This window comes from Lycorma delicatula, chromosome 7 (assembly GCF_047948215.1).
Source record: "Lycorma delicatula isolate Av1 chromosome 7, ASM4794821v1, whole genome shotgun sequence".
Taxonomy (NCBI): Eukaryota; Metazoa; Arthropoda; class Insecta; order Hemiptera; family Fulgoridae; genus Lycorma; species Lycorma delicatula.
Genome location: NC_134461.1, coordinates 88,039,617 through 88,063,399, shown reverse-complemented (window position 1 = coordinate 88,063,399; position 23,783 = coordinate 88,039,617). Strand labels below are relative to the sequence as shown.

Below are 23,783 nucleotides of genomic sequence, written 5' to 3'. Positions count from 1 at the left end.
TGTTTAATGATATTTTGAGTATGGAAAACTTTTTAACTCTACTTTGAGCAACAATTAACTCACCGAGGGTTTGGCACATTACACATGTGATTTAGAACCTGATAAAAAGTTACACCTTCACACTTACTTATCATATACCAAATTTCGAGCCATTCAATAATTAAAGATACAAACTGCTAAAAGGCTTATTTGATCAATGTGACATTTTTCTCACTTTTCAACATAATGTATAGCAACATTAACACACTTGGCCCACCTCTGAATCAGATTATTTATGGCTGCTGTAAAAACATTTTGTCAACATTGCAGCCAATTTAACACATTTTTTTGATGTCATTGTTGCCATTAAATCTCTTACCGTGTAGTGCCTCCTTGAGAGAAAAAACAAGTGGAAATCCAATGGTTGCAAGACAGGACTGTATAGTTTACTAGGTATATGGGGGGATGAGAGGACTATATGGGAGGTAATACTTCCCAATGCAATCTACCGCTGGTTTCTGAGTAGGTTACCTTAGCATGTTTCACTTTGTTGATAAGCGTGTCACAGTAGTATGTGGTGCTTTTTGTTCACTTAAAAAATCTAAAAAAACTGGCCCTTTTGCATCCCAGAAGATTTTCATCATGATTTTTCCTGCCAATGGTAGGATTAGAATTTTTTTCTTTACAGCTTAACTGGTGTTCTTCATTCCATCCTCTGTCTTTTTGATTCTGGTTGATAATGATGAATCCATGTCTTGTCACAGGTTAGAATAGTATTCAAAAAAGAATCACCTTTTTGTTGATGCCATTCCTTCAGCTCTGAGCACATGGAAAGTCTTGTCTCCTTGTGGTGATCAGTCAAGTCTCTTGGAATCCATCTTGAACTAGTTTTACGGTACTTTAGCTTGTTGGTGACAATGTTATGAACTGTACTGACATTTACTTGTTATTTTTCAGATATAATCTCAACTGTAAACCATTAGTATTGAGAGAGTCTACACAAGCACTGAAGCTGAAACTTCAACTGGGCATCCAGAACAGTTCTAATCAATTACTGAAATTTGATTGTTTTTAAATTTTTCTATATTTATAGTAGAAAAAATAATCTTTTTTTGGACTAACACTTTTAGACTTATAGCTGAGTATTCACCTACTGTTGAGCCAAACTGTCTGTGCGCGCGGTTTTTTTGTTACTAGCCTAACCAAAAACACCATGCTCACTTCTATCAACTGACACCTGTGCGACTTAATATGTACTGCTAAAATAACATTCATTAAAATTAAACTACTATTTGATAATACAACTCATTAATTTGCAATTTCGAAATAATTATTATGATTTCGTTAATGTATTTATTTTGAATTTAAAATATTAAAATTAAAATATGATCTTATAATATGGTACTTTATCTCTAGCATAAACTACACATATTATTTTAATCCCAATTTATCCAATAAAATGCGAAATTATTTAATAAAATACAATGACCTAGTATGGTATTGTAATAGCGTTATAGAAAAATTAGGTAATGTAATATTTAAAAGCATATGTTCTGCCACTTAATTACTACTACTATGAACTATTTCATAAATTTTATTATAACAATAGTAAAAAGCAATATTTTACTGTACTTACCCTACAATAAGATGGTTAAAAAAAGTTACTGTTTTATCTATCACTTTTCACTTAAATATTAGCAATATGTTAACAACCAAGGCATAATAAAGAAGTATTAAACAAGGCATACTTTAAACAAATTAAAAAATGTCACCGATTACTTTTTCAAGTACCTTCACTTTTTCACTAAAGCGACTCAATCCCACTCATATGACCTGAGTCTTCATAACTGCTCACGGAGTCAAAATCACTCTCCAATGAGATGACGAACGATTCAATGAAGTTGTTGATCTCACTTTCCTTTGATAAGTACTTATCTTCAATTTTATTTTACATGATCGCAATTCCTTAGCCAGTCTTCTTGGCCCATGCTAGCAATCTTCTCTTCGATTAGCGTTTGAACTTGAGGAAAACTATAAGATATATTTTTATTAGTGATGTAGCTTTTAACATCAGGCCATATGAATTCAATTGGGCTGAGGTCCGGATGATGTGGCAGCAGTCTGAAGATATCATGACCCTTCTCTTGAACAACTTCATCAAAGATATGGCGGCAAGATCTACGTTTGGCAAATTTTACCAGATTTAGCACTGGTGAAAAGAATGTTGTGTTTCACAAACCAATCTTTCATACCTTATTTCCGGCTCTTTAAGTTCAGTTTTATCGATTTGAACATTATGGTAAGGGGCATTGTCTATTACTAAAACAATCAATGGTTCCAAATTTGGCAGCAATTTTTCTTTCATCCATTTCATAAACATATCACTGATTAAGTTAATTCGTTGCTTTCCACATTGTCAAGGCATTTGGATACAAAACTTTTTTCACTGCCAGCATGAATAATTATTAATCTGAACCCTTTAGAGACTATGATTGACTTTTAAGACGACTGCTAAGTATGTATGATTCATAGAGATAAATTATGAGCTGTCCTTGATTTCTGAAATGCTTCATTGTCTTCAGATAAGAAATTCTTTGTTCTCGAACGTCTGGCATTCCAATTAATAGTTTTATTCTGGGTTCTTCTCCATTTGAAGCTGTAATAAGACTATTTTTTAACTCTCAAACAGGTAAAAACAGCCATTTTCATCACTTTTTCCATGAGCTGTAGTAGAATTCTTATTTTACACTATACAGAGGGTCAAAAATGGCATTCTGGAAACAGTAAAGATGAAACTTCATCTTAGTGTACTCAAAATTCATTTTGTTACATAACCAAATCTTGTAATGTTTACTAAAGTTACGTTTACAAATTGTTTTTTCAAATTTTGGGCTCACAATAAATAATGAAGGGCTTAGGGTAACTGGCCTGTTTTTTAGCTTTTAACTCTTAGATGCTAGAAGTACTTAAAAAAAAAAAAAAAAAATCGGACTATTATCGAGTGTCCTTCATTAAAAAATGTCCCATTTTTGGGGTCCAAAAACCACATGTGGGACAGGCAGCAAAAATCTTAAATTTTTATAGCAGTAACTACTTTTTACGTACTTTAAAGCCATATAAAATTTATGTTGTTACTCAAAGGAGTTGACGAGTAATGAAGCCAACAAACCACTAAAAACACCGTTTTCCTTCTAAACATAAACAACATATCTAAAAATACCAATGTTATGTATTTTTTCAGATTATAAAAATTTCCACAAAACTCATTAGAATGAATAAATTGATAATTAACAAATAGTCAATTACAGAATGATAAATAATAATTCAAATACATTAACAAATTGTTCAACTCATTATTACTTTATTTTACTCCTGCTAATGGACGTTATGAATAAATCTTGCACTTTTTAATAACAAACTTACTTAACTAACTTAACTTAGTGCTCCAGCCATTTTTTTACTGAGTAGAACTCATTCATCTTGGTGTAATCTTGTGTCCTCTTCCAGTAATTGGTAGAAAAAGTTCTGAAGGTGTGAGAATCTTTATTTTCTAGTTGAACCCATGTTTGTTATCCCTCAAAACTGGTTTCTTCGGTAGAAATATTTAAATCAAAGGAATCATTCAATTTACTGGTAACTGACTCGGCTATTTTTGTAACTTTATATTTTTTAAAGTTGGTTCCTTTGTGCTATTCGATAACTTTTGAAACTAAACAGGGAAAATGCCAAGTGCTGAACAAGCTTCATTCACAGACTCGATTATAACACATTGAAGCTCAAATATATTTTGACATTTTGATTTGTATTCTGTATCACCTTGTGGTTTTTGTACTTTGTTTATGCATTTTATACATAGTGTTCTACCTAGAATTAATTTTATATTTTGGATTGCTTGTGGGAAGTGTCAAAGATATTTCTCAAAGAGATTTCTTAACAGGTTTAGTGTGACAGCTAAATGGGTCAGAGCAACTTTTCCCATTAATATGAAAGTATTTAACTAAATATTCAGTTTTATCAAAGGTGGATTTATATTTTTTGTTTCAGTACATCTATTTCTTAAAGATAACAATGTTATTTGCTGTTCAGTAAACTCCAGAATATCGTGCAACACTGAAGATCTATTCTAAGTCAATTTGTGACATACTGTTTCAGTGTGAATGCCAATTGAACATTCCATAACCCGCTTTTAAAATGCAAGGGTTCTTACAATAACAATACAGTTAGTATAAATTGTAAAACTACCAATTGCACCTCACTTTGCCTTATCCCAGTTTCTCTACAGCTAAAATAAAAGTTTCTCTAATTAAAAAAAGTAAAAATAAAAGAGATCGCATAAAAGAGAAGTTCACTGCTAATAAAATTACTTTATAAACAAGTGTACATTACCTAACCACAGTATTAACACTAACAACAATACAACATATCACATTGAAATCAAAACAGTAACTAAGCCTTCTGCAATGTTTACATTTAGGATTACGCAAACATTCAAGCCCATGCATGTCTATTCACTTTTTTGAATAATCTTGTTACAGACATCAAAATATTTTGTAGAGTAAGCCTACATTATTAATTTGAAAAAATACATGCTGTGAATTTTTGGATAAATTGTTCACAGTTAGAAGGAACAGTGTTTTTGATGGCTTCATTACTTGTCAATCCCTTTGAGTAACAAAATAAATTTTATATGGTTTTAAAATATAAAAAGTAGTTACTGCTGTAAAAATTTCAGATTTTTGTCAACCATCCCAAATGTGGTTTTTGGGCCCCAAAAATGAGACATTTTCAAAATCTTACAATTTGGCGACCATTCTGTTTAATGAAGACACTCGATAACAATCCATTTTTTTTATAAGTACTACTAATACCTAAGAGTTAGAAGCTAAAAAAACAGGTCTGTTATCCCAAGCCCTTTATTATTTATTTTGGGCCCAAAATTAAAAAAAAAAACCAACAATTTGTAAACGTAGCTTCAGCAAACATTATAAGATTTGATTATGCAACAAAATTAATTTTGAGAACACTAAGATGAAGTTTCATCTTTACTCTTTCCAAACTGCCCTCTGTATGATGTAAAATAAGAATGCTACTTACTTGTGGAAAAAGTGATGAAAATAGCTGTTTTTAGCTGTTGGCAAGTTAGAAAGTAATCTACTAATCAGGAAAAAATTTTTTTTTAAATATTTAAAAAGTTTTTCGGCCACTTCAAGGTGGGTGATTATCACATACTAAATATGATTAAAATCAAAAATAGTGATGCAATAAAATTTTGAAAATTTCTTGAAAATGGAATATCCCTTGGGGGAATTTCAATCAATTTTAATGTAAGGAAATATCTTGAGATCATCCAGACTTTTTTTCAGTCTCAAGTTGAATCACACGACCTTGCAATACCTATTTAAACATGAACCTGCTACAGGTCTTACCACAAGACAAATAAATCATCGAAAATTTTGAGTGAAATGTTTGAAGGCTGGTTTGATTTGGTAATATGTAACTGCCTAGACGATCACCTGGTTTGTCACACACTGAATATCTTATAACAATGATGTAATTTGAGCTTCATAATGGCGGAAGAGCGCTGACAGTTAGAATTAGAAAGGAAACTACTTTATGAGATCAGAAATGCAACATGAAAAATCTTTGTTCAAGAATTACAACTGCATAGAAAAAAAGGGTAGATACATAAGTTTTTCTATAACAATTTGAATATTTAGTTATATAATGTAAAGTTATGGCCAGCCAAGTTCTTTATAAATAAGTTATTTAAAATGTTTTTAGTTTTAAAAATAAGTTAATTATAAATAAAAAAAAAAGAAAAACGGTACCTCTCTATCTTTTACCAAATTATTACAAAAATAAGTTACTGAGAAAAAACATGTCATTAATGTTGGTGTTCTGATGCACAGAATGCTTCAATTAACTTAATTTTATGCTCTTGGTTGGGATCACATCAGGCATGGACATCTATTTCTCAGTTTTGAATAATTTTCAATCCAATGAATATTTATATACATTAATGCTAACAGAACAACTAAGGGGTGTCCAAAATTGAGGTATCATTTTAATTTTAATAAAAAAAATACTTTTTTTTTCAGATATTAAAATTATTTTTATTTCAGTTTATTACAACTAGGTTCTGGTTAAAAATGAAAAATTATGTCAGTCAAGTAATCCTCCCCTACTGGCTCTCAATCTTTTACAAAAATTATCAATCACGTTTTTCAATAAACTGTTGCCAATGGTTGATATCTGCTTGATAATGTTGGTTTTAAGCTCTTGAACTGTTGTGGGATTATTGCTGTATACTTTCGATTTCAAAAAACCCCACAAAAAAAATCTAAAGGTGTCAAATCGCACGATCTTGGTGGTCAATTTACTCCTCCTCTACGAGAAATAATGCGAATTTCGAACTTTTCTTTCAAAAGATCCATTGTTTCTCTTGCTGTATAACAAGTGGCACCATCCTGTTGAAACCAAATATTCTCTACGTCTAAATTATCAATTTTCCGCCACAAAAAGCTTCGGATCATCTCCCTGAGCGATTTCCATTGACTGTAATCGCATTTCCACTTTCGTTTTCAAAAAAATATGGTCCGATGATTCCTCTGGACCACAAACCACCAAACTGTTACTTTTTGTGGATGTAATGGTTGCTCTAAGATAACTCTTGGATTCTCTTCACCCCAAATGCGGCAATTCTGCTTGTTGACGTAGCCATTGAGCTGGAAATGGGCTTCGTCGGTGAAGATTATTTTGTTAAGAAAATTTTCATTTTCTTCTTGTGTTTCGATGGCCCAAGAAACGAATTGCCGACGTAATGCGTGGTCAGCTGGTTTTAATTCTTGGGTCAGCTGGATCTTATAAGCCTTTAAATGGAGATCACGATGCAAAATGTTGAATAATGTGGATCGTTTGATGTTTAATTGCTGCGAACGATGATGAATGGATGTTTTTGGATCTTCTTCAACACTTCGGCTCACAGCTGCTATATTCTCGGTTGAACAACCACTACGTTGATAAATTCTGTTTCTGTTATCATGAATTGATCCAGTTTCTTCAAATTTCTCAACCATCAGCTTGATGGCACGATTTGTTGGAGCATTTTCTCTACCGAATTTTGTTCTAAATTTCCTAATTACAACTTGAAAACTTTTGCCATTTTCAAAAAATGTTTTAATAATAAAAACACCTTGTTCCTTCGTGTAACGTTCCATATTAACTAACCGGAATGTATTTAGAATCTGAAAATAAAAATTTCGAATAAAAATTACAAGTAGAAAAAAAATGGCAGCAAAATTAAAATGATACCTCAATTTTGGACACCTTTAAAAAAAAAATAATAATAATAAAAGCAAAATTTATACATTAAGGAAATAACAATTAATATTTTACTCTTAAATATAAAAAAATATAAAATATTTTTACCACAATATCATCAACCATGTTGCCAAGTTTTTTATTCAACTTAAATTCATCATTCATTTGTACACATCCTACTTGAGGCTTGGCAGGTTTTTCGAGTATGTCTTCTAATGTTATGCATTTTATAACACTCTTCAATTCATCAAATTTACAATTACATTTGGTAAACAATGGTATTTCATTATCATCTTCACTTGTGTACTTAATGAGTTCTTCTGTAGGATCCGTTGAGAAACTTAACAAAAATACAAAAATAATGTTTTTAACACAAATAATGATACTTATAACTCATGTAGGCAAACTCTATAAGTTTGCCTACAATTATTTAATGATCTTATTAGATGTTTAATTAAAACCACCAAATGGAAACCAGAAAAGTTAAGAACACTCCCAAACCAATCATTTTATATGAAATGATTTTGTTCAATGATATTTTTAAATTAATGATGTAATCATTCTAGATTTAATAATAATTGAACAAATATATAGAAATCACTTAATTAGTTATTATATTGGAAAAGCTATCACATTATTTGAAAAAGTAAACATTGACATTAAACGTAGTAGAGGATATCTGACAAACATCCTCCACAACTCATTTGACAAAATTTTAGATCACTTTTTCACAAAACTGTGACTTAATGCCATTGATAACTCTGAATTTCTACTTTCAATTCAGGAATTGTTCTTATTTCGTAGCATAGACTTTTCACTAAATGAATCCCCAAAAAGAAAATATTGCACAATATGAGATCTTGGTATGATGAGATGGATGATCTTGGGTGGCTAACTAATCCACTATTGAACTTGATGTCACCCATTAAATTTCTGCAGCAACAAGCAGACTGTATCACAAGCTGAATTGGCAAGTGGTGCCATACTACTGCAACCACATGTCACCCAAAATTATGCAGCCCATATGAAGCAACAAAAAATTCATTATCATCTCATGATAACATTCATCATCCAGAGTTACTATGTTTCTAGCCACATTTTCAAAAAAAGAATGGCCCAAATCAAAATAGCCACTAGTATGAAATCCATACCAAACTGTCACTCACTGGGTATACACAGGCCGTTCATAACTGATCCATTATTTTCTAGGCCAAAAATGCAACAATTTTGCTTGTTGACGTACTCACTAAAGTGGAAATGTACCTCATTGATAAAGTTGATTTTCTTAACAAAATCGCCATCCACTTGTTCAAATACTACCCAATTGACAGATACCTGGCATTTCAAATAGTCGTTTGGCTGAGTTCTTGGGTTAGAAGAATATAAAAAATGCATATATATCTTTGGTTAAAATCTGCTGCATTATGATTTTTGAAATGTTCTATTGCAATGACCAAAGGCTAACTGAGAATTCAGCCATTCTGACACATTATCATTCATGACAATGTTTTTGTCCGAATGGCCAGCAAAAGGTTGGTCTGTAACCAAACTGGTTTATCTAATCTTTTCACAGTTATTTTATTTTGGTAATTTTTCTACTGAAAATGTAATTTAATCTGTGCAGTCTCAGTGTACTCAGTGTAACAATCTCCATATTTGTAACAATTTTAATGATGACCTTCAATTGCTCCTCTACTGTGTAGTGCTTCATATTGACAAACTGCAATGTGTTAGCACAACAGTCCTACACAACATGGCCTTTAAGAATGCTGCCAATTCTGCAGAAAAAATGCAGACATAAATCCTTTGTTAATTTTAGAACTTCCACCATATGATACTTATAAGATTTTAAAGAGAAAAAACAAACTGAAACAAAAAAAAATCTTACTCTTTAATGCTATTATTACTGGATTTAGTTTATAATCTGATGTTTAAATCAATAAAAACTGGTAACCAATGGACATTACAAACTCAAGGAATATGATCCATGCTTCCACATCAGGGGCAGCCGATGCACCAGTATTATGGAACCAGGATGCTGGTGAGAAATGTGTTACACTGGCCACCCCCAATTCAAATCCAGGGCAGTTACACCAAAAAAGGGGAGGTTCGCTTTGCTGCCATGAGATGTATGAACGGACCCTGATCTTGCCAGTTTTACTGTATGGAGCAGAAACATGGACACTACTTAAGTCAGACATATCATTTCTGTGGTTGGTTGCTGCCCACACCTGGATCTGATAACTTCATTTCAGATATGGTCATAAAGTGAGATCCATATCATCCGGCACAGGCACCACATTTGGAAAACCTCTAGCCAGTTCAAGTCTGTTAGGTGGAGAGTTCAACTTTCTGATCCATAAAGGAGAAGTGGGATGATAACTGCAAAATAGGTGGATTTTTGTCTAGATGGTAATGTTTGCCTGCTTCCATAGGCACCATTTTAGTGAGGCAAAAGCTGTAGCTGCCTGCCCAGTCCTAGTGTGGATTTCAGCACAACTGAAAATCACACCAGAATTGTATGGAAAAAATTATTTTTCTGAATGAAAAATAATACAAAAAATTTCTGTTTATTTTCTGGGACCAGTAATCCAAGATATTTACATTCTTGGTCTGAGCTTCTCAGAGGTAAACAATGGACTGTGACTCTCAGTCAATATATAAATCTTTAAAACATGAACGTAATTACTTCTTGTTAATGTAAACTAACTGACGACATATCAAATTCCAATGACGGTAAGGTTAAAATTGCAATGCACTTGTTGCATTTTAATATTATGTCTAAACAGTATTAAAAAAATTACTACCACCAACCATTAATTTTTAAATGATTACGAGCAGTGTTCTCATAAAGTCATGAAGAATGAAAGAATAAATTATAAATAAGTTTTAATAATTTACATACACATATATTAAATTCTACCAATATAAACTATCTAGTATAGAATATTGAGATCAAGACATATCTTATCTTAGTTTTACATCAAAGTACTTCTGCCGGATCCCACTTCCTCAGTCATGATTGAAATATTTAATTAAGTGCAATTAAAAATCTATACTATTATATAAAGAGGAAGAAGGTTTTTGTTTGTTCGGGATGAACAAAATTGAACAAATTTTTACTCATTTTTCTTGGTATAACGGAGACGGTTTAAAAAAAAAAAAAAAAAAAAAAAAAAAATCGATATAAGTAGTAGTGGAGATTTGTATTCTCAGTCATGATTGAAATAATCCATTATAATTATTAGGATTATAATAATCTATTATCTCAATATTCTGTACTAAGTAATTTATTTAATAGAATTTAAATGTATAAATATATATAATTCAATCTGATCCACCCAAGCAGAGAATTACAGTAAAATGAAACTCGCCTTACTTTTTCATAATGTCTACAATAGTACTTTCGTGGCAACCCACATACTCAGTTGTAATTCTTCTTTATAAAATGTTTATCATCAAATTATATATTAAACTCAAAATTAAAATTAAAATACAAAATATATAAAATTTAATTATAAAAGATTTAAAAATAAATTGAAATTAAGATTAAAAATTTTCAAATTTATAATATTTTTTAAAATGTTAAAAATTAATATTAATTAAAATTATTGAAATTAAAAGTTACATATATAAAAATATGACATAAATTATGATAAAATTAAATGAAATAGGTTAAAAACAAAATATACTACTTGTTTAGCCAGGCAGCACTATAGTACTCTATAGTAATAATATATATTTTTATACAAGAGTGGTTCGGAAAGTAAACTCCATTTGGCTACACATAAAAAACCTATACAGATAAAAACATTTTATTAAATACAACTTAAAACTGCAGCTTTTAAATATTTTTCAATGCAGTCACCGTTTAAATTCAAACATAGCGTTTCACTAATTTACAAACATCTACTTCATAAAGTTCAGCCACCTGGGTACCCAGCCAACCTTTCATAGCATTTGGAATTTCTTCGTCATAATCAAAGTGCTGCGACGCAAATCTACTAAAAAACTTAGGCGAGCCATTCAGAACAAACATCACTATATACTGTCATCCGGTGTTGTGTTTTTGCATGACAGAGGTCATGCAAAAAGGATTTCTGGGGTTGACATTCCCAGAAGGAGTCACGGCCCAGGCTTTCGCCGATGACTGTCTCCTTTTAGTTCGTGGAAATTCACGACCACAGCTGGAAAGTAGAGCGCAGGCGGCCTTGTCAACCGCCGAAGGCTGGATGGACATGCAAAATTTAAAGATTTCTGTGCCCAAGACGAAGTTTATGCTTCTAAAGGGCGCAGACAAATTATCATGCAGTCGAAACCCCCACATTAAGTATAAAGGCTGTGTAATCAGCCGAGTAAGGGTTCATAAGTACCTAGGTGTTTTGTTTGATGATAAGTTGCTTTTTAGCAACCACATTAGACAAGTTGCGGCGGACGCCGTCTCTGTGATGCACAAACTTAGAAGGATTACTCGGAAAGACTACGGGCTTTCTGGTCGCCAAATGTACTTAGTGTACCGAGGTGTCTTCGAGTCTATGATTGCATACGCGGCGCCAGTTTGGGCGCATAGGTTGGATAGAAATAGAGCACTGCTTCTAAATTTAAGGAGTGCCCAGCGCAGAGCCTTAATTGTATGCACTGGTGTTTTTAAAACAACCTCCTACGAGGCTACTACCGTATTGGGAAAGGCTCTCCCAATCGATTTAGTGGTGAAAGTTCGAGCAGCCATGTGGAAGTTGCGAAGAGGTCGGGAAACCGAGGTATTTGGGATACGGTTTCGGGCCGGGCTAGAACCGGAACGGAACGGTGATCACAATGCACCGGGTCTAAATTTCGAACAGTTGCCCATTTCCCGCCTGCGGAAGAGGCTTTGGGGCCTCGCGATGGAGACATGGCAGCATGAATGGCACACCACGTCTAAGGGAAGACCTCTGTATAGATTTATACAGGATCTGGGGGGATGGTATGCCTCAGGTTCATTTTTAAGGGCGGCGGGTGCCCAAGTGCTCACCAACCACGTGAATTTGATGCAATATCTGTTCAGGTTTCGCCTAGCGGCTGATGAGTTGTGCGTCTGTGGGGAGGTCCAGTCGAACGAACACCTAATGTTCGACTGCCCTGCTCTTGGGGGGGCCAGAGACCGGGCCACCCTGGAACTTAGAGGTCAGGGGGAAAACTGGCCGCTCATAAACGGCGAGTCAATGTGGCGTGAGCCGCATTGTCGGACCGTGTGGGAGTTCCTCGATGAGGTTGCGATGTTCAACCGTCATCGGTAATTTAAGTTAATTTTAATGGGGAATTATTGATTCCTGTAGCGTGTCGGTGAAAACCTTCCTGGAAATAATGGCTGCCATCAGCCAATAAAGCTCCAAGCGCTTAAATGGTGGACAGACACTAGCTGGCAAACAGCGACCGAGGCGTGGCGGCTTAAATTGCCGTCTTTTAATTTGTAACTTTTATTGTTTTAATTGTAACAAGGGGTGCGCCTCCCCGATTTAGTTTTAATGTGACAAGTGAGCGGTAGGGACACATAGGCGGGTGCTGTACGGCGCCCAGCTTAACCGCTCACGCAAGATAGGAGCTCATTAGGTGCAATTAGGATAACGAGGTCGCAAATCTGTTTCGAGGCTCAGTAGCCGTTTATTGGCACAGTACATTTGGTCTATGCTCTAGGGCGACCGAATGGGGTGGTGGCGGGAGAAATGCCAGCTAACCAAATGACAGAGGTCATCCTCACAGTGCCCGAAGAATTCAAGAACTTCTGAATCAATTCCAATGGGTCATTTTTTATCATCCCGCGTACAGCCTGGACTTGATGTCAAGTGATTTTTATATTTTCACTCACATGAAGGAATGGCTTGCATTGCAGCACTTTGATGATGACAACAAACTTCAAAATGCCGTGAAAGGTTGGCTAGGTACCCAGGGGGCTGAATTCATGAAGGTATTTATAAATTAGAGTAACGCTGTGATAAATACTTGAATTTAAATGGCGACTGCATTGAAAAATACTTAAAAGCTGTAGTTTTATGTTGTATATAATAAAATATTTTTATCTATGCAGTATTTTTATTTACAGCAAAATGGAGGTTACTTTCCAAACAACTCTCGTATATATAACTGAGGATGTGGGTGGCCACGAAAGTACTACTGTAGACATTATGAAAAACTAAGGCGAGTGTCATACTTTAATTCTCTACTTGGGTGGATCAAGTTGAATTATATATACAATAATATTAAGTACAAAAGTGATATAGGGGGTCTTGAAAAGACAGATTTTAGAAAAATTATTATAAAAAAATATGTATAAATATCTCATTAATAGAAATCATCTATGTTACAATGTGGTTTACTAATACCTTGTGTCTGTAGTAGGCTAATTGAATTTATATGCAGTCTGTATGTTCAATTATATATCACAATATGAATTGTAATATAAAGACAATAAATTCATAAAAAAATATCATTATGACTATGAGTGAATATAGGAATATTTTATAAAACCTAAAACTAATTTTTTTTAGATTATAAAATAACTATTACACAATCAGTAAAACAATACCTGTTAATCTGGTTAGCCATATCTTCACTTTTAGCAGTTATTATTCGTGATAAAAATGTATTCTCCATATCTCTAATGTAACTGGATACTTGGGTAGTTTTAATCGTTGAATTTAATAACGATCCAGTCAAGCCTAATACTCTGGGTTGTTCATCTTGAGGAACACGCTCAAAATACCTCATTATCTAAAAAAAAACAAAATTAAAGCAATATATAAAAAGGGACAACAAAAATCTAGACTCACATATTGTCGGGTAAAATTACAAAATAAAATGACACAGCTCGTATTTGCCAAAATAAATTGGACTTTAATTAGAAAAACAACAAATAAATGGCATATAGGCTAATAGTATGAAAATCTACAATTTAACAAAGCCTGAAAACAAAAGAACATAAAACACCCTTTTTTACAATCATACACTTAAATAAAATTAAATGAATTTACGGAAAAAAAACATAACTTAATTCTATACAGAATTTATACAAGGAATTTCAGCTGAAATCAACATACCAATTATAATAATAAATGACAAATACACAAATATACCTTATTTCAAAAAATCATTTGCATTAAATACGAGTCTAAAAACAGTTTAAATAATTAAATACATTATTATTCAAACTACAAGATGGAATACAAAAGCAATAAATAATACTAGAGCAAATTACAATAATTAATTACAAAGAAGTCCTAAAACGTAACTTCACTTCAGAAGTTATTTTCTTTAGATTAATTTAAAAAAATAGTATGAATTCAATTCATGAATATATTACAATTAATCTCTGCGATTAACAGATTACATTAAATTAAATGATAAGAGTTAATTACAATATAAACAAATTGTAATAAGTAATCATAAATACAGTTCATTTAGTAAACAACTTTCTTGAAAATATTCAAGTTTCCTAAAACCATAACAAGTGTTAGTATGAGAACGATTAGAGAAAACGTGTGGAATTCGGGGACGAAGACAAAACAAAAATAATTTACAAGCAAGCAGACCATTAAAGAATTACGTAAGACTGATAAGAATAATTTCTGAATACGCACAATTTGAAGAAATGACGTGATCGCAGACAAAGAAAATTAGACTTCTAGGAAGTTTGACAACAACATTAAAATTGGTGAGAACAAAAACACTTATAATATATATATATATATATTAAGACTAAACAGCAATAAATAAAGCGTGATAGAAATACGCTGACACCAATATGATGATGCAACAGGAAGACAAACTGGAGCCTGAGAGAAATTGATAACGAAAACAACAAACCAAAAAAAAAACCTATTTTAAAAGTACAGATAAGATAAGCCTTACAAAAAATGCAAAATAAATTTACCAAGTCTGTAATAACTACAAGACTCAATTATAACCTTGAATTTATTGGAATAAAACAACTTTACGCATTGGCGTAAACACATATTGGCTTAACAATAAACCAACAAGGAAAATTTGCTTGAATATTCAATGATGCAAAGAACTTTTGAAGTTATCAGGAAAGATAAGGTTTAAGGAGATGTAGCGATATATATTTAACTTTTAACCCCATTAATTCACGTATAGAAATTAAGGAAATCCATTAACAAAAACATTTATCAGATAATGGTAAAAGTAGAATCTAACGGATCCTGTTCATTGATTCACGAGAAAATTTTTTTACAAATTTTGCTTTTTCAAATTAATGGTTAGTTTTGAGCTAGAAGAGGAATGTACAAAATCTATTGAAGTCAGGAGCTTGGGTGTTGGGTGTTGGGGAAGCTGCTATCGATTATAAATCTAGCTAATCTAATAAACATAATTATGAGAACTTACAAGATGAAATAAAAATGATAGGCTGCAGTGTATATAGAAAAAGTTATACCAAAATTTTAAGAAAAGAGTTTTCTAATGCCAGGACTGAAATCCTAATAAATGGACAGTCACACCTTTTAACTCTGATCATTAACTTTTATAACATTAAATAGCTGCAAGTAGTTGAAAAGATAGATGTAATGAATGAGAATAATTAAGTTAAAGTTTTAATTATCAAATGGAAAATAATCACAAACTAACTTTTCATAAAAATTCGTAATTTCAGCCAGAATGATTTTGTTCCATATCCTCAATATCATTGAAGATTTTGCTATTAATTCATTTTATCATTCATATTTTTTCTTGTTTCGCCAAAATGAGATTCATTTTTTTAGAATATATTCTCCAATTTATCATCAGAATGGTTCCAAAATGTGATCATAATAAAATAAAAATGGAGAACTAGATAACATAACAGAATTAATCTACAAGTAGCCGTAAACTCAAGAGTGAACTGAATAAATCAAAGTTTAAAAATCTTAAAGAATGTGCATACAAACAATGGCCATTTTTGTAGAAACGTAAATTTGATTGTAACCGGTCGGGTTAGACTAGTGGTTAAACTTGTCATCACAAAATCAGCTGATTTTGGAAGTCGAGAGTTCTAAGGTTCGAGTCCTTATAAAGGCAGTTGCTTTTAAATGGATTTGAATGCTAGACTGTGAATGCCGTGTTCTTTGGTAGTTGGGTTTCAAACAGCCACATTGGGAAAACAATGGCAAACCACCCACAAAACCTGTCAGGAAAATTTCAATATGGAATCACCAATATTCAGACTGAATGGTGAAAATGTTATTTTTTTAATTTAAAATTTGAGTGTAATGGTCAAAGTATAAACATAGTCTACTAGATTGTTTGGGAGATTCAATTTTAGGGGATTATATAACAGTTAATGTCACCAATAGATCAATTTTAGAGTTTTCTATAATAGTCAAGAAATATCAAATGCTTACTTAATAAAATTTTCAGTTTCCTTTAAACATTACAAAAAAAATGTTTTATGCTTGTAACCACTGGCTGACACCATGCATATAAAAAAAAAAAGATTCCACTATTATCTGTAACTATTATAAGATACTTAGGAACTTGACATTCTATCCTTACTTCAAACACTCTTACTTTCTCATATGTTACTTACTGAAAGGAACCAGATGTAGCAGAAACATCAGAATATAACAGTACGCCTTATCATTAACATCAATCAATACACACTTAATTTTTCTAGTCTCTCTGCATATTAAACAGGCTAACTCCCTCCCCCCCAAAAAAAAACAAAATGAATAATGGAAAAATTTAATTTTCATGAAGTCAATGTTTTCCAGCTTAGTATCTCGTGACTTGATATTGATAATTATTAAGGTAGAAAATCATTAATGGGATAAGAGAATTTACAAAAAAAATTATATACAATTTTTTATACGGTACAATAGTTTCTAAAACCTGAAAATTTAATACTGAACATGCTACCTTTAAATTGAAATAAAAGGATTTTACTTTCTTTTTTTTGCAACTATACGTGTTAATATTACATAAATTTTTTTAATATAAAATATAGCCTATGAATTTTATAAGGAGGTGATTCTTGTATACTAACAACTCCTTAATATCATCATATGAAAAGAGAAAGAATCCTACAAAAGAAATACAAATGAGCGCTGGATTTTTCCAGTCCTTCGCTATACGTAATAAAAAATTTGTTTGATAAATTGTGGTACAGAATAACAGAAGAATTCCAACGAAGAGTAGCTTGGTAAGCAAGGAGAGATAGATTTTAATAACATAATACCAGTATTCACTAACAATGAGTAAAAGATATATTCATTAATACAATCATCCCATCAACCTTAGAATAGTTTGGTAGAAAACCAAAAGTAATAATGAAGGTACAAGCAGAATAGAACAGGAGGAAAACGAAAGCTGCTCTGCAGCATACTGAAGTATTTTTTAACTGGAATTGCTTAATAAAAATATAAAGTACATTTGAGATAAGAGGAAAGATCATCTAGTTCTGGAATGTGGTATATACTTTCTACAATCCGAACTTGCATGTGGAGTTGAGTTGATTATGAACTTCTCTTTGCCCATCACCTTGCAAGGACAATCAAAACCATACACTAGCCTATCATATGCATAACGCATCACTCTACTTTATTCATGCAATTATTTACTCTAACCATTGTTAAGAGTAATCAAGAACATGAAATGAACTATTATAATTGTTTTATACAAACATAAAAATAATTTTCATGAAGTTATGAGGTCTTTTCAAAAAATAACCGAACCTTTTTAATTTTGCACCAACAGAGATATTTAGTGATGTGTGGTTGGCAGCATTGTGTTACGCATAACCTCCTCTGTAACCACATGTACTTGGATTCTTGATATCTCGTTTAGTTTTCGTGTTATTGTTATTCGAGTGCAACATGTTTAAGTGTTAGTAGCAAGTTTTGTAATGTGTGTTTTTCAGAAGCAATGAAACAAATGTAAAATTTTGCATGAAACTGGGGAAAACTTTCACAGAAACTCTTCAAGTTTTGAAACAAGCCTATGGAAATGATACTCTGATTGTAAAAATGAAATGATTGAAATGATCACTTCATTGCATCACACAGGTTATCACCTCAGAGCAGTTTTTAAATTAGTTTCACGGATATAAATCATGAGGGGGCACTGCAATGGCATTGTCCAGAAGGAATTTTTACCTATAGGACAGACTGTAAATCAATATGTTTACCAAGAAATTCTCGAAAGCCTGCAGAAAAGAGTTGGCCACATGAGACCAGTCATAAAAGACAACTGGATGCTGCAGCATGACAATGCACCTTGTCACACTGCATTCTCAATTAATGAATTTTTGGCAAAGAAAAACAATCCTGTAGTTCCTCAAACATCTTATTCACCTGACTTGAGTCCCTAAAACTTTCTCCTGTTCCAAACTTTAAAAAACACTTCAAAGAACACCATTTTGGAACAGCAGAAGAAAAAGAGAAAAAAAATGTAACCGACCATCTGAAGAATATTCCAGTTTCTGAGTTCCAACACTATTATGAAGAGTGGGAAAACCGTTTGAAGTATTGCGTGCTTCCCAAGGGAACTATTTCGAAGGTGATTTCCATGTATAATTGGATTGTAAATAAATAGTTTTTCTGCACCAGTCTCATTACTTTATTTACAGACCTCATCATATATCACTTCAGCCTCAGTGAACATGTTAATAGTGAATGGGGGAAAATATTACTCAGAACAAAGTGAAGGGTGTGCTACTGAATAAGTATATGATGAAAAAATAATTTCATTGATAAACACCAGTAAATATGAATGCAGAGATCTAAATACTTACACTTCTCATGGGATGATCCTTTACTGCTCTATGACATTCATCAAAGACTATAACTTTAATATCATTCACTTTTAAATAATAATGCTGTAACATGTTTAATAATATTTGGGCAGTCATTACTATGACCTAAAATACAAAAAAAAAAAAAAACTATTAAAATATAAAATGTAATTAAAGTAACGTATTATTTAAATTATCAATTTATGTTAAATAAATTATAGTTTAGTCTTTAGTTTTGAGATAATTTTCCTATGTTTTGATTAAATAAGATTTAAAAAAATAATTTTAAAGCATTTTAACATATTTCAAAAAAAAAGAAGAGATGTGTTCAAGCCTTACCAACTGATTTACTGTTGGCAGCAAATGCTAAATATTTCTGATTTTCTTATTTGTATTTTGTAGAGAAAGTTAGTGAAAAGATACTTAAACAAAGGTTATTTTCACAAAACTGGAGGATATATAAGAATGTTTTAATCATTGTTTAGTATTGAATAGTTAATAGGATAACACCCAGTCTGATGTCAAGAGTATATTTAAAGTGTTTTTATGTAAAAATTCACAAAAACTGTTTGGAAAACTTAACGTACTACATATCCTTGAATTCCAGAGCCTTTTGTAGTATTCTATATACTTCTACTGTACCCTGTTCCTCTTATTTTTAACAAGATTCTTGGCTTTCCACATACTAATAACAGTTTTTCTTCTAAAAGGCAGAAGCATTTCTTTTAGGCCGACTTAATTTTAAATAATGTAAAACTTAAAAATAATAAACTAGACTTAAAAGTAACAAAAATTTACTTTTATTATACATGTGCACGTGTGCACATGCACGCACACACACACACACACATTTATTATATTGCACTGCTATTATGCCTAGAAAGACATAAAAGTTTTGGTTACAAAATATATAATAAATAAAGATAGGTTTTTAAAATTTTTGGGAATGGGGGAATTTTGAAGAAAAGTTTTTTAATAATGGTAAAATAAGCATGCATTCATGTACTGAACTTAATGTAAAGTGGAGTTATGTTTGCAAAATTTTGAGAAAATTGACCCCAAAAAATTATCTCTACTCCCCAAAAATTTACCAACAATATGCCCCATATACACAATCTCTACAAAATTCCATCAAAAGTTATTAAGCTTAAAACATGCCAACACATGTATATACGTATAGACATTACACCCCACTTTTTTTTTTGTTTTTTCGAGTCCCTAGGTCATGAAACGTTGAGAAATGCAAAAAAAAAGGGTGGTGTATGGAGCATCAGGAAAATTTTGAAATCCTTAGGATTTTGATAGAGAAAACAAAAAATAATAGAAATATTTTCATCGAAAATTATGAAATAGGAGAACAAAGACTATGTTATTTAAGATATATTAAACATTACAGAGAAGAACATTCCATTGTTTACACAGATGAACCATTTTAACTTCTCATATCTCAAACAAAATGTGATCAGACAATTCTGATCAGGGCATACATCGTCTTACATCAAAAGAGGGTAATCGTGCATAATGGTGGAGAGATGGAATTCATTAACAATGCTCTGCTGATGTGGAAAAGTAACACGTCAAGTGGGAATTATCATGACAACATGAACTCCAAAAATTTCACAAAATGGGTGGAAAACAAACTTTGTCCATATCTAGACAAAATAAATGTACTAGATTAGATAAATGCTGAGAGCCATAATAATCAATAAGATGAGGAACCTACCACAAAATATGTAAGGCATCAGAAATAGTACCTTGATTACAGGAACAGAGCAAATACTTTCATTCTAAAATGCTTAGACCAAAACTTTATACATTAATTAAGCTGCATAAACCAAGGCATAAGACGCACATTAATTTGGAACGCCTTCTAAACGCTCATTGTCAGTTATTTGCCTGCCACTACACCACACGGTTCTAAACCCCATCAAGATATGGGCAAACATAAAAGGATATGTGGCCCAAAGAAATCTCACATTCAAGTTAAACACTGCAATTACACTATGTGAAGAAAAAAATTCTAATATAACAGAGAAAGACTGGTCACCAATATGTGCAAATTTGAAAAAACTAAAAGATGAATATCTGGATAAAGAACATTTAGTGGATGATGATGATGAAGAAGAATTCGTTATCAATTTACAAGAAAGTATTGATGAAGACAGTAATTATTTATCTATAAGTGAAGACGATTTTGGCGACAAAGATTTAGCAATACCTTTAGATTAATAGTTTCTCCATTAGAGTAAGTCAAAATAAATATTTTTACGCTATTAGCATTTATTTGTAGTTAAAAGTAAAATAAAAGAAAGACCAAAAATAAAATTCATATAAATAATACGTGTAGTTAATAAACTTATATTGTATAATAACATAAAAATCATTGGAAATAATAAGAAATGAATATGAGCAGACGACACATGTTTTTTAAATGAATAGTATACCAGACACAGCAGTTGGTGAGGAGCAAACTTTCAGCTCATGTATTATACATATATCTATCTATGTATATAATTCAATCTTCCTTGAAATTTTGATTTTTCAAAGTTGGAATAAATTAATAACTAGCAACTACAACCTTTAATTTGGTACAAATTAATTTTGAAGCCAATTCAGTTTTCTTTAAGTTTATTTTACTTTTAAAATTTTTTTAATTTGGAAAGCACGCAAAACAACAGCAGCCATAATGGAGAATTATGCATTAATTATTTCTTAACCCTTCGTACTGTTTTGTCAAATACAGTTATCATAATTTTCTACTACTGCTCCTTTGTCGAGTATAACTCGACAATGAAATGTACACATAGTACTCCTTTGTCAAGTACGGCTAGAAATTTTTAAACTAACCACAGCTATGCACAGAGATTCAAACTGAGATCTGCTGTAAGATCGTAAAACCAATGTAATATTGATAGAATTGAAAATACGATCGTTTTACGCTTAATTACGTTCTCAATGTGACGTTATGTATTCCGTGAGTTGGCATGGCATCTACCAGTCGTTCTGGTATTTTTTTTACAGATTCCGATATTGAAAATGAGTTTAATGATAATAGTAAAAGTGATCAAGAAAATACTATTTTGAACAGTTATAGAGAAAGTGAAGGTAATGATGAAGAAAGAGACGAACCCCAAAGTAGGCCTACTCCTAAAGTTTGTGCTGTTTCTCTGTTGTTGTGGAATCTGTCAAATCACTTTAATTTTTCCAAATTTACCAAAATAATTATCAAGTTTAACGTAATTGACATTTAAGTCCTATTTTTTTTTTTTATTAAATAAAGGTTTTTGTAAAAAAAAATTTATTTTTTTTTTATATAAGCAATTTCACCATATACATAATGTAACCAACCATAAATTTAATTAATAGCTGACAGGGAACTAAGTGATCAAAAAATTTGAGACCCAGTGGTCCTACTTTATTTCATAATTGGAGGGTAAAGGGTTACACTTAAATATTTTAACTTATTTCTTTTTAAATTCACAAGAAAATGTTTTGAATATATGAATGACTTAATGTATATCATTACACTAAAAAAATACTAAGTAATAAGAACTGACAACTAATAAAAAATATTTCAAATCTTTCTGATGTTATTTAATTTTTCTGTTTAAAAACATTTTCCATTAATGTTATTTGGAATAACATGCCAGTGTTAGGTGTTATGAGAGAATTTATTTTTAAAATAATTTCAGGTAATTAAAAATATACAAAATGAATAAATGGTATTAAAAACACCATTAATATTTGCATTAGAATTTGGACATTAAATAAATTTTTTTTTTAAAGATATCTATAATAAATCTTTCTTAAATGAATTTGAACAGAATAAATTGAACACATAGGCTTTGTATTATAAATGATAATAATGGAATTTCAATTGCAAGATGAAGGCAACCATAAATACTTTATAGTATATTTCAATAAGTAAATCATAGTTTATAAAATCCATTCAAGATAAGTACAATGAAAAACCCCCATTTATTGTTTAAAGATTTTGTATATGTTCATTGTATTACTGTTAAAGAAATGACATCAATCTGTACCACTTTTGAATAAAGAAATTTTGAAAAAGTTAAGGTACTGAAAAATTATGAACAGTTACAGATTATCAATTATATTGAATGTATAGTCTAAATAATTTTAACAGCAGTACCTCCACATTAAAATTTGGCCAGAGATAAACAAAAATAAAATTATGTGTAACCAATTGAGAAAAAACAAATAAAATACAGTTTATTCTATGTTTTACTAAGCTACAAATTAATTTTGATGAGATTATGATCATTTTACATACACAAATAGGACTCAAATGTTATCTCACAGAAATAACAGAATACTTCACCTAGAAGAAAACAGGAATCAATTAAGTGAAAATAATTCACATATAAATTGGAGGATAGGATTATATTTTTTTTCAGAAATAAACATTTTCTATATTGTGAATTTAAGCAAGAAGCAGTATAATAAATTTTGTATCATTAATGCATAATTAATGAAACAAATTCTGCAGTTCATACATGTACAGTACCAGTTTCATACTGATGCTTTTTTATATTAACCTGGTGATCTTCCTATTCAGTATAAAAAACTGATCACCCAAAAAACACACCATTTATGTAAAAGCTTCAATGAACCCCCACCACCATCATTCCAAGAAGAAAACCATTTATTATTGTTATTAATTTTATTTTAATATTAAAATAATTACAGGGTTTAATTTTAATAT

At 31.4% G+C, this 23,783-nt stretch overlaps 1 protein-coding gene across 5 annotated transcripts in view; it reads right to left on the bottom strand.

The window, feature by feature from the left end:
• The window catches only part of Dcr-2 (Endoribonuclease Dcr-2), a 211,257-nt gene that overhangs the window by 129,625 nt on the left and 57,849 nt on the right, over window positions 1-23,783 (bottom strand). For all 5 annotated transcript variants that reach the window (XM_075371189.1, XM_075371190.1, XM_075371191.1 and 2 more), the window contains 3 exons: window positions 19,058-19,183; window positions 13,862-14,046; window positions 7,408-7,639 (listed from right to left, as the gene is read on the bottom strand). In XM_075371189.1, coding sequence (XP_075227304.1) covers window positions 7,408-7,639; window positions 13,862-14,046; window positions 19,058-19,183 — 543 coding nt within the window. The remainder of the gene's footprint in view (window positions 1-7,407; window positions 7,640-13,861; window positions 14,047-19,057; window positions 19,184-23,783) is intronic.